We start from the raw sequence: 11,524 nt of genomic DNA, 5'->3' as shown, positions 1-11,524 counted from the left end.
GTATTATTATAACCTTCTTCACATTTTTCACAATCTTCGCATTGTTAGTCACAATCCTTATTGTTAGTGGTATGATCTGATGTAAAACGCACAGCTACCAACCTGGCGTAAATTTTGGTGAAAAGGTCCGAAGTCATTTTGCTGTAGCTGTACAACAATACTTCCAAATTATTGCACGCTTAGGAGTATGAAATTGTCTTTCTAATAAAGAAAGAGTAGCCTAATTGTTTAAGTTAACAAATACAATTTTTAAAAGTCCTTGAAAAAATGGTTGCAAATACGCACATAGACTATATAACAACAAAAGTATTTTCTAATCTAAAAATTTATAAACTACTTTACCTTGTTCAATGCTCACATGTGAAATTATCAATAAAAGCCCAACTTAAAGCTTTTAAACAAATTGTTTATTTGTTTCAGAGTTGAGGTTGATATTATATTTACAATTGTTGAAAACTGTTTGCTATCAAAATGAGTCGGGACAAAGCAAGTGATCAACTAAAAGAGCATGCATCTGAAAATCCAGTAAGTAAAATAGATGCAAATGAAGATTCTATCTTGCTAAAGACAGATCAGTTATGACAATGACCATAGCAACTGGTGTAAGAATTAATTTCTCAGCATTTATATTTTATTATTTCCTGATTGTATTAATTAATTTATTGGGTGTTCCATCTATTCCCCCCCCAACGGAATAATAGGCCTTCGCACACTTGACGAACTGACGAAAAGTTAGCTCCAAGTCCTACCTTTTGCCTCACCACAAACTTCTGCTTCATACGATTGACAATGACACTTTTGATGACCAGCACTTTAATTAAGAAGTGACTGTTTAGCAGTAACCATAACTTTTTTATAGAAACAAGGTGTGTTGATGACTAGCACTGGAGCGCCAATTGATGACAAACTTAACAGCATGACCGCTGGAAAGCGTGGTCCTTTGGTAATGCAGGTAACATGCGTTTTTGTTTTGCTTGATTTTAAAAAACAACCCTCAGTTTCATGTGTTACTTTTTAAGATTTTTTGCTGTAGCAGTCATACCAGTAATATAAATTTTAATACAAGTACTTGCTGTAAAATTAAGATAATTTTCCTGAATTGTAAGGTATGTATTTGCCATTGTATCTTTTAACAAGTTGATCAAAATTGATGCTGTATGGTCCAGGTGTGCAAGTTATCAGTTTTTCTATGCTGCAAGTACACTTTACAAATTGTACAATGTTTGCATAAGCTTTTTTGTTGTTGTAAAGACTGTTGTGGAATATAGTACAGGCCTCGAAATTCGTTTTTGTTGACGGCGGACAAACGTGTCCGGTCTGAGCAGCTATCTCGGCGGACAAATTAAGTCTTACGGCGGACACATCAGTTTTAACGTCGATCGTCATACTTAATCCCTTTATCTTAATAAGTCTTCGCCATTTGAGAACCATAGCTACGGTTTAGGCTTTTTAAAATTTCAGCGAAGTCACTCTGAAAGGCTTTCATCAGACCAACAACGTGCGCTTGACGCCGTGTAGCTACTAAATATGATGATGATGATAATATGATGATTGTTAAAAATTTAAATTCTATGGACTTTTTGTGTCTGATGCAAATAAATAATAAAAAAATAATCCACTGCATAACTGATTACCTTCCACCGAACGAGGTCGTGTGGCTTCTTGCGTCACAATGCTCTGGGCACGAGTCGGAAAACTTCTACACTAACGCGTAACGCTACTATTTTCTGATGTGCAAAGTTTCACTAGGCTTTTTTCTTTAGGTTTATTTTTGCGTGTCATGTGAGCGGAAGTGACGAAAAGAATAAACAAAACATTAGAAAAAGCACAATTATTTTTTTTCCCCTCTCCGTGATGCGGTCGCCTCTCCAAAATAGTATCAGTATTCCACGAGACCACAGCAGGCTCGGAGTTATAATCAGCGCAGTCAAGGCCATTTAAACATATGCGCATGATTAGAGCTTCAATAACATCGATCTTCAAAGACGTGCACCAATCTCCACGAGATCACTGCTTGTCGTTAAGATACGTGATACCGAGATCTATTCCGTGTCTTTTCTCCAGACCGGCTAGTTGAGGGAAAAGCGTAAATGCGAGCTCTTCTTTAGCGATAAAATATGCGATTTCAAACAACCTCTTAGTTTTGATTTTTTGTTGTTGTCACTCATATTGTCGATGGCCTTGATGACCGGAAATTGATGGCTTGGGGTAAACGATGTGTTGTGATCTTTGACAGAGCTAATCCTTACATTCGTTGTTCCTTTAATATATGTGTTTATCACCACTAAAATTCCTAGTAGTAGGTTCATCGCCCTCATTCTCACTTTCAGAAATTTCTCTGGGCCTCTTCTTTCTTACTGTAATACCAAAACTTAAGTTTTGCGGCATCTTGCTGTAGTAGCCTATACTCTTATAATCTAACTTTGTAACCAACCTTGCATTATCAATATTACTCGGAGATCAAAGCCAGACATTGTGACATAAGACTTGAACTAAGTTGCGCGTGATTAGTGTAGAAATACCGGTACTCCCATCAATTCTTAGCTAAGAATTCACCTCTGTTACGCTGATTCAATGTCATCAATCGTTGAAGCAACGTAAAATTCGAAAGTTTTTCTGCTTGAATGGAAGGTAAGAGATACAGTATTAACTTTTTGTAGATGCGCGCTTGAAATGCGATAATTTCGCATTCCCAGCGCAAATTATATTCTTGCAACAGTTGTTCGTGCTATGCAATGACGATTTGTATCGCCAGTTTCTGCGATATTTCTCGGCGGACAAATATGACCGATCTAGAGGGTACTTCCCGCGGACATCACATGCTGTGACGGCGGACATGTCCGCCGTGAATTTCGAGGCCTGTAGTACACTTCATATTGCTTTTGTTGCATTTTTCCACTTTGTGTTCTAAATGTTGTTTTCTCTTCCTGTTCAGTATTTTAAATCACTAAGTGAATATTTACTGATATAAAATTACATATGTATGCGCATACTTTGCATAGGGATCATATTACTACCTGCATGTATATAATTTAGGACTTTACTTTCACTGATGAAATGGCCCATTTTAATCGGGAGCGTATTCCAGAACGAGTAGTGCATGCCAAAGGAGGAGGTACATCAATTTGTGTTCTTAGCATTTGGCCTCAAGCAGTTTATATGCAAATACTGTATTTTAAATTCTAGATTCAACATAATTTAATAATAATGCTGTTATATTGATCAATTTCTTTTGTCATTGTTTGATAATTAATTATATATATCATTGAGATCATGCAAATAATTATTTTGTTGATTTCACAATGTAATACGGCACAATCAGTGTCACAGTATGCAAGTTACCTAAAGAACAGGTAACAATACATACTAGGGTACACGAAATTCTGATGCGGCTGTTAACTCTGGTGGCTACTGTAGTAAAACCATCTACAATTCTTCAAATAGAAGTTTATTTTGCTAAAATGCAGCTAGGTTGCAAACCGTAAATAAACACCAGTATAAAAGCAACAAAGGAACTCGAGACAAACTTAAGCCAATGTAGCAACAAAACAATCAGCAAATTTAGAGCAGTAACACGTCAACTACCTGCTCCTGTAGTTGAAAAAATATACAATTTTGAAAAACTCTCTGGGTCGAGCTACCTAAGAGGCTTTCTTAGTCTACCTCCAAGGTCATAGATTTCTACAATCAATCAAGCTATGTTAAAATTCAACTACAAATTTGTGTTCTAAAATGTTTTGTTTTATGTAGATCAAGTGTATTTCAATGTGTTTATATCAGGATATATTCAACATGCATTAAAATATGTTTAACATATAGGTGCAAAGGGATATTTTGAAGTAACTCATGACATCACCAACTTTTGCAAGGCTAAAATCTTTTCCCACATTGGAAAGAAAACTCCTCTGGCCATACGGTTTTCGACTGTCGGTAGGCACTGCAACCATTGTAGTCTATTTGAAATTATATTGCCATCGATAATATAATATGTACATGTGATGACTTATTGCTGCTGCATTATTTCTAATGATTTTGGTCTCAAACACGTTTTAACGTTCGTGTTTTGTCGCTTCTACCTTTTTTTGACCTTTTTACAACTTTGACATGAATTGCTTTTGCGGTGATGGTCAGATATAAAAACAACTGAACTGAACTTGTTATAACTGATTACTGAACTGATTACAAAACAAATTACGTTCAACTGATAGCATTTTCAAAATAAAGCAAGTTTAATGTAAATACTCGATTTCTTCTGTATGAACTTGCAGGCAAACTAATGCAAAGCTAATTCAGCTACCAAGGCAGTTTCAAGTTTGCTATTTGAACACAAATCTAACTCCTTGCCCATTATTGTGCACTGTCGGTAGGGGGAGAGTCAGGAAGCGCTGATACCGCCCGGGACCCTCGCGGCTTTGCTGTTAAGTTCTACACTGAAGACGGCAATTGGGATCTCGTTGGAAACAACACTCCCATCTTTTTTATTCGTGATCCTATCTTTGTAAGTGTACCCATGCACAGACATGCTGTAATATTTCATATGATTCGTCTTTAATATTTACATGATCTGATTCAAAGGCACGTGAATTCTAACTGTTTCACTGGAATGCAAAAGTACAGCCAACCTTCCTAAAAACGCCGTTTTTTTGTAGTTTCCATCTTTCATTCATACTCAAAAGAGAAACCCCAAAACTCATTTGAAAGACCCAGACATGTTTTGGGATTTCATTTCTCTTCGTCCTGAAACCACTCACCAGGTAAGTGGATAGGCTATTTAAATTTAACACGTTTACTTGAAATCTACTACAGCAGGAATGTTTTCGTTATATATATTTTTCACAGCCATTAAAAATATTTTCTGTTTAAAAATTGTTACCATCTCCTTAAATTGTCTGTCTGATTAAGGTAAACATTCAAAAAATTTAAATTCTAAGTTTTCCAGCATTACAACTGGTTGCTGTCACGTAATGATCACAGCCACTCTTCACCCATTCCAGGTTGCATTCTTGTTCAGCGACCGCGGTACACCTGACGGCTTTCGACGCATGAACGGGTACGGCAGCCATACATTTAAAATGGTCAACGATGATGGGGAAGCTTGTTATTGCAAGTTTATTATGAAAGTGAGTGTCGGTCTAGTTTTCTAAAAGCAACCATGAAGCGATTATGATAAAATTGTGAAACAATTTGTCTTCAGGACTTTACGAAGCATGCTTCTTGTGGCACGGATATTACTATCAGTATTGACGCAAACCATACTTTTACCAGCTGTATTTGACACGAGCATATCGCTAAACTGATTAGCAACCTCCTTTTTGTGGCGGAGTAGTATGGCCTTCTGACAGTCGCTCTAAGGGTTTTCGGATTGACGCCCATTGAAAGAACGCGATTCTCTTGGCAAGATACTTACTAATGTCCTCAAGATTGGCTTCTTTTCCTCACCGGTCTACCTAATTAAAAAAAATTTATCACCACACTTAAACTAGCACAATCAGAAAATATTAGTGACACTAAATTACACGCTTTACAATCACTAAGCTTTGAACAGAGGAAAACATTTCCTTGTCAGGATAAGAAACTTCGTCAAACAATGTAAAAAGTGGCATTTGATTCTAACCAAACTCTTTTTGTCTTCAGACCGACCAGGGCATTAAAAATTTGATGGCCGATGAAGCCGACAGATTGGCATCGGCCGACCCCGACTACGCCATCCGTGACTTGTACAACGCAATCGCCAGAAAGAACTACCCGTCGTGGACTTTTTATATTCAGGTATTCTGATGCTTTTTGTAGATTTGATGATATGTCATGGTGAAAAGTTAGGCGTAAATGGGATGAGCATTGTAATAGTGCCGTGACATATAAGCCACATATTGCAGGATTTGATGAGCATAGCTTCGTGAATTTTATGCTCATTATCCTCTATGTTCATCCACGGCTCAATAGGTAGTTGTATGTCGGAAGTGTGCACATCTGCTAAACGTCTTTAATTAAATTGTCATGTGATGTGATTTATCTCCTTTGCCATGTTTACTTCATTCTGTTTTATTTCATGTTTGTATATCAGTTGTTCAGTTGCTTCGCAAGGGCTAATATGTTGGATAGCTGAAAGCTTTTGCAATTTTTAGTTTATTTTTTTATATTAGTGTATGTTAAGTGCTGTGTCGTTGTTTGGTTTTATCTGGGTATGATTTAACGAGTTTAACTCGCTACCAAAATTGTGTTTGACATTAATATACCGAATGAACGCTACAGCGTCATGGCGAGAATACTCCTTTCAAGATCTTAATTTTCATGCCATTGGATTGAGACTAGTTGATTGAGGTTTCAACCAATGGCAGTGTTTCACTTGTTCACGATCATTCAACTTTAGTCTGTAACCTCATGTTTGTGCACACTCAGGTGATGACGTTTGCACAAGCTGAAAAATTTCGTTGGAACCCCTTCGACCTTACAAAGGTAACACTGGCTGTGTTTGCAAAGTCAACAAGACTGTTTCTTGGCCAAACTAGAAAAATCCGTTTTTTCCGATCGATTAAACGTCTACCGACGTGGCAGATGGGTTTCGTTAGTTGGTGGCATTTGCCGACTTACCTTTATTCTGCCATCGCAAAGCAAGATTGGATTTTCCTAGGTTCCGTGCATCGCAATAGCGTAAAAACATGTTTAATTTTTGTAATCTAACTCTACAATCGCTCTTGCCCCTGCAGCAAGCATCAGCTAACTTTGGTTAATTTTTAATTATTTCCGATTTTCGCTTAACTTGTTTTAACTCACTAAATATTGTGCGGCCTAGAATGAAAAAGGAGGAAATGTGACAGCTTTGTGAGCGGAAAGAGCGGATGCTTTAAACTACAGATGTATCAGCCACTGGGATTCCGCTGTAGGATAAAGCAACACTTTTCCAAACTGAATGATCTGTGAAAATTTTCAGCTGAGCTTTTTTTTAAAGCTGCAGCACTTGAAAAAAATGCCGTCCTTTTTGTGATTACATTTTAGCGTTAATTCTGGATGGCAATATATTATCGTATGGCTAACCAGCACTTGTATTTATCCCGCATTTCAATATCACGTTGAGGTATAGCTCTATTGCAGCACAATAGGCTTTGTGCATAACCAGAAGACTTCATTACTTATTATTTGCGTACCTGCTTTACAAACAAACTTGGTACTCGGCCATGCGACGCAACCTGGCGAGAAATTCTTAATGAGCAAACAGTGCTAAAAATAGTCTTATCGCGTTTATTCTTGGACAACGTCGGTGTGCTGTTCAAACATCACTGCATAGATTCTTAGCTGATTTTTGAAATGTAATCATTGTGCTTGATGAACAAGAAAAACTACTTCGTCGTCGTCGTCCTTTTAACGTATTTTTACTCTTTTTTCTTTGAAATAAAGGCACTGTACTGTATAGAAACACAATTTGCAGTTGTGAAGAAAAATGGACTGCCGATTGGGCAATATGTCTGCTCGTTAACTATGATGGCGAGGATGGCACTGACTGAATGTGAATTAACTGACCTCCGATATACATGTGCTTTCTTACCATCAGAAATCCGCAATTTGACATTACTTTACGTTTATTTTCAGGTGTGGCCGCAAGGAGAATATCCTCTCATTCCGGTTGGAAAGATGACCCTGAACGAAAACCCTGGCAACTACTTTGCTGATGTCGAACAAATCGCCTTCTCTCCTTCACACATGGTACCTGGGATCGAACCCAGCCCCGACAAGATGTTGCAGGTGATGACATGCTGTATGTTTCATGTGATGCTTATTGAAGTGCTTTGTAGATACTAAGTGGGTACCACAGCTTTTGTAGAGGATTGGTGTTGTTAAACCACAAATGTGGGTGACTTAGTTGCATTACAAGATTTAAAAAATTTTTAAATGCTATTTTGAACTTGTTGTTTAGAAATGCGATAGAGCACTTTTGTGACTTATAAATGTCTTTAGGTTTTATATAAAGTTAAGCTAATCCCATGGAGTTGGTATGTGCATTTAATATTATATATAATTACATATAGTAGCCTATGCGCTGCTTGTTTGGCTAGTAAAGTATGCAACAATCTTCAACCTTTCAATACCTCTTTCATTTTGAGTAGGAGTACCCTAAAAATCTGTGTTGCCCTGAATAATTTTTAACATGTAAGACTGGACGGCTGCTTCAACACAGTCAACAATAGATAGAGCATGATGGCGTTTTATGACATGTGGTAACTCAACCCGGTTCCATCATGTTACAATGGTGAATTTGGTGATGCAGTATATCATAGTTCGTTATTCAATCATAATTTTCAATTATACACTTACGCAATTTGCAATTCAGGGTCGTCTATTTTCGTACCCGGACACCCATAGGCATCGTTTGGGCTCAAATTACCTGCAGATCCCGGTCAACTGCCCGTACAAAGTTTCGAAAGTGACAAACTACCAAAGAGACGGCCCGCAATGTGTGACTGATAACTCAGGTGCAATATACTTGCTACCCACAATTCTTTGTCTTTCTCTGGCTACAGTCGCTTTTCCAATTGGCTCACGGATTTTGATCGCGTTTGTTTAAGTGCACTCTGTTCAAGCTTTCTATCAGATTGCCTGCTACGTAGTCTCCCTATCTTCACTTTACTCTTCGATTTTCCATTCTAATAACCAGCTATTGCATTGCTTCCCACACTTGATTTATTTCGTCATGTGTCATCTTCCGGCTGGTCATTATGCGAGTATCAATTCATTCTGTTCAGAGAAGGTTTTCTCACCTTAACTGTTCACGGCTTTTTTATTTTGTTCCTTATATTTGTTTTAACGTGAATTGTGATAAAGAAGTTTTCTTTCATTCGACCTTGAACCATTGTTGTCGCCTATGGAAATTCAATTTAATAAAATATGGTGACAAAATTGCGAACTTTGGGGGTATTTTTTTATAAAAAGAAAAGACTGCACATTACTGTTCTGATATTGACAATGTTTCCGAGTTACTAAAAATTTTGCAAATCAAACGAAGAATCAAATTCTTCAAAACAATTTTTTTCATTCCAATCAGGTGGTGCGCCCAATTACTATCCCAACAGTTTCAGCGGGCCTTTGGATGGTAATTGCAGCGGTTCCAATCACAAGAAGCATTGCTCAATGCACTCTGTTCCAGCAAGCGGAGATGTGAAGAAGTATAACACTGCTGACGACGATAACTTTTCACAGGTAAGTTCTGCTGTCTTTTTTTGGTTTTCTTATTGCTTTTTTGTTAACTTGGAAAGAAAGATTGACAAGATTTCACGCAGCGCATTGTCCGCAAAATATTGTTTTTTCCTTGCATGGTTGTTGATAGTTTCCGCAGTTTTCAGAGCCGGTGCATGTTTCATGTGACCCTGCTGAAATAATCGCTCAAGACTTTTTACCGCTTGCGTTACCGTTACGTAACCGAGCTGTTGCATTGTGCAGCTTTCTCTGTTTAAATATTTGCTTTTTTGGTGTGTCCTGACATTTCGTTAAGTTATTGGATGCTGCAAAACATCTCTTTTGAGCAGTTACTGTTATGCAATCCATCACAAACACTGCATTGCGCAATGTTGTTAAAATTTACGTAACTTATAGCTCATCCACTGCAACGTTTTACATAAGACTTATAATTATAATTAGTATAGTCAAGCTACGGAATGGGTACAATTTTTAATCAGAAAGTATTGTACATCGTATTAAACACTAATATAATAATCATTCCTGGCATTTTTCGTCATTGAAAACATTGTCATCAGGGATTCATAGTATAGGGATGATCAACTCGGCTAGATATCTGACAAGCGGAGTGTAAAAGTGTTGCCAAATATTTTTTAAATTTTTAGAAAAACTAATTTTTTTAGAGTAGTGCTCGACAAAGCTTGTCTGTTTATTTACGGGCAAGTTTTGGGCAACTACTACTTTAAAAATGCCAAACTGAAATTTTTCTAAAAATTTAAAAAAATATCTGGCAACATTTTTACACTCCACTTGTCAGATATCTAACCGAGTTGGCGATCCCTGTACTATGAATCCCTGATTGGCACCCAACTACTGTTGTACCCTCTAAAATTGTCAGTATAATTTTGTCACTATTATACTGAACCCGAAATTCTTAAATTAGTTGATTGTTAGTTGTGAATTTAATTTTGGTTTTGTCTGTGCAAAGTTTTGAAAACATTCGGTACATATTGTTTCAAACAGTTTAGTCGAAATTTCTGCAGTGGATTGAAACCACGACGCAGGCACGGTCACCGAGATTAACGAAGCGAAGTTTTAGTTTACTGAAGTATTGTTGTCTGTGAGTTGGATTAGATGCTGAGTGGAGAACTGTCCTTGAAGTTAATAAAAACGCATCCCCGATAGTTGAATAACTGTTGCTTGAGTTTGATGTATTTTCTTTTGAAAATTGGAGATTTTGCGACTGAGTCATCTAGGACCTGAACTAAGAATGTGTTGCAATTTTTGTGTCATTCTTTTCTAGGTTACCAGTTTCTGGGAGAATGTTCTCAGTGTACAAGAACGTCGACGTTTGGCCGAAAACATCGGAAACCATTTGAAGAACGCTCAACCTTTTATTCGAAAGCGAACGGTAAATTTTTGCATCTATTTAGTTTTGTTAAGTTTAAACTTGTGCGGACGACATAAGACCTTGGTCATTGAGACTGACAGTTACATTTTCTGCTCACTTGAAAGAGTTTTTTCCAGTGACTGTGATATCACATACAGCAGATGTCATTCTGCAGAAGATTATGATGATATTTCAAGCAACACAACTGGCGTGCTAAGACTTGAATATGCTTAGCCATTTTGTTATATTTCCTTCATAGCTATGAACGTAATAAGCTATCAGGGTAGAAATTGTTTGCTGGTAATAATTTTAGATTTGACAGAATTGCGTTTTGTATCGGACCATGCAACAGTTTCTGCATTGTTTTCTAGGTGGCAAATTTCACCAAAGTTCACCCACGCCTTGGTGAAATGATTCAAGCGATTATCGACAGGGCTCCTTCCAATCTGTGAAGCGATTATTCAATTTGCAATTTATGGTTCATCAAAGTAGCTAATCAGCCATTTATCGGCGTGATATGACCAGATAATTTTATATGCAATATTCGTGTAGCCTACAATTGCTGGTAGAAAGCAATGTAAGTAAAATTTTCAGATTTACAGCCAATAGTTGTATATTTGTATTGTTTGTGTTGAGTTATACAACGACGGAAGTGTTTAAAAAGTCGTAGAGAATCTGCTTTGCATTTTGCAACGCTTCGCAGTACTTGTACAGCACCCTGTGGCGTAATTTGTTCCATTCGATAATGTGCTTCTTCCTGGTGCGACTTTTTCAGATCTTGGATCAACATTAATGAACGTTAAAGTTTTCATTGCAATCGATGTATTTGTGATTTGTTCATTACGAGAATTTTAAATACAGTGCCGGTATGCAAAGTCTCGTATGATTCCCGCTCAAATCAGTAGATTTTATCGCGTTTGCATACCGAAGAAACCCACCTGCTTTAGCCTACTGGTTAAGCTCCAT

The 11,524-nt window shown here is 37.3% G+C and overlaps 1 protein-coding gene across 1 annotated transcript; it reads left to right on the top strand.

The window, feature by feature from the left end:
* The first annotated feature begins 418 nt into the window (after positions 1-418).
* LOC145779300 (catalase-like) lies at positions 419-11,427 on the top strand. The gene is made up of 14 exons (XM_082590846.1): positions 419-525; positions 860-952; positions 3,037-3,115; positions 3,820-3,930; positions 4,368-4,498; positions 4,650-4,754; positions 4,995-5,120; positions 5,635-5,769; positions 6,400-6,456; positions 7,588-7,740; positions 8,327-8,468; positions 9,038-9,192; positions 10,472-10,579; positions 10,930-11,427. Exons 1-14 carry the CDS (start codon positions 472-474, stop codon positions 11,008-11,010), a joined length of 1,530 nt encoding a protein of 509 aa, XP_082446972.1. The 5' UTR covers positions 419-471; the 3' UTR covers positions 11,011-11,427.
* Positions 11,428-11,524: the final 97 nt, after the last annotated feature.

Source organism: Aplidium turbinatum, chromosome 11 (assembly GCF_918807975.1).
Source record: "Aplidium turbinatum chromosome 11, kaAplTurb1.1, whole genome shotgun sequence".
NCBI classification, from domain to species: domain Eukaryota; kingdom Metazoa; phylum Chordata; class Ascidiacea; order Aplousobranchia; family Polyclinidae; genus Aplidium; species Aplidium turbinatum.
This window is presented reverse-complemented; position numbering and strand designations above follow the sequence as displayed.

What these genes read in the sequence shown, in the direction of transcription:
- LOC145779300 (XM_082590846.1), top strand. Translation starts at nt 472, where the DNA reads ATGAGTCGGGACAAAGCAAGTGATCAACTAAAAGAGCATGCATCTGAA. An exon ending in GTGGTCCTTTGGTAATGCAG is followed by an intron (nt 953 to 3,036) that starts GTAACATGCGTT and finishes TATATAATTTAG; the next exon opens with GACTTTACTTTCACTGATGA. An exon ending in GCCCCGACAAGATGTTGCAG is followed by an intron (nt 7,741 to 8,326) that starts GTGATGACATGC and finishes TTTGCAATTCAG; the next exon opens with GGTCGTCTATTTTCGTACCC.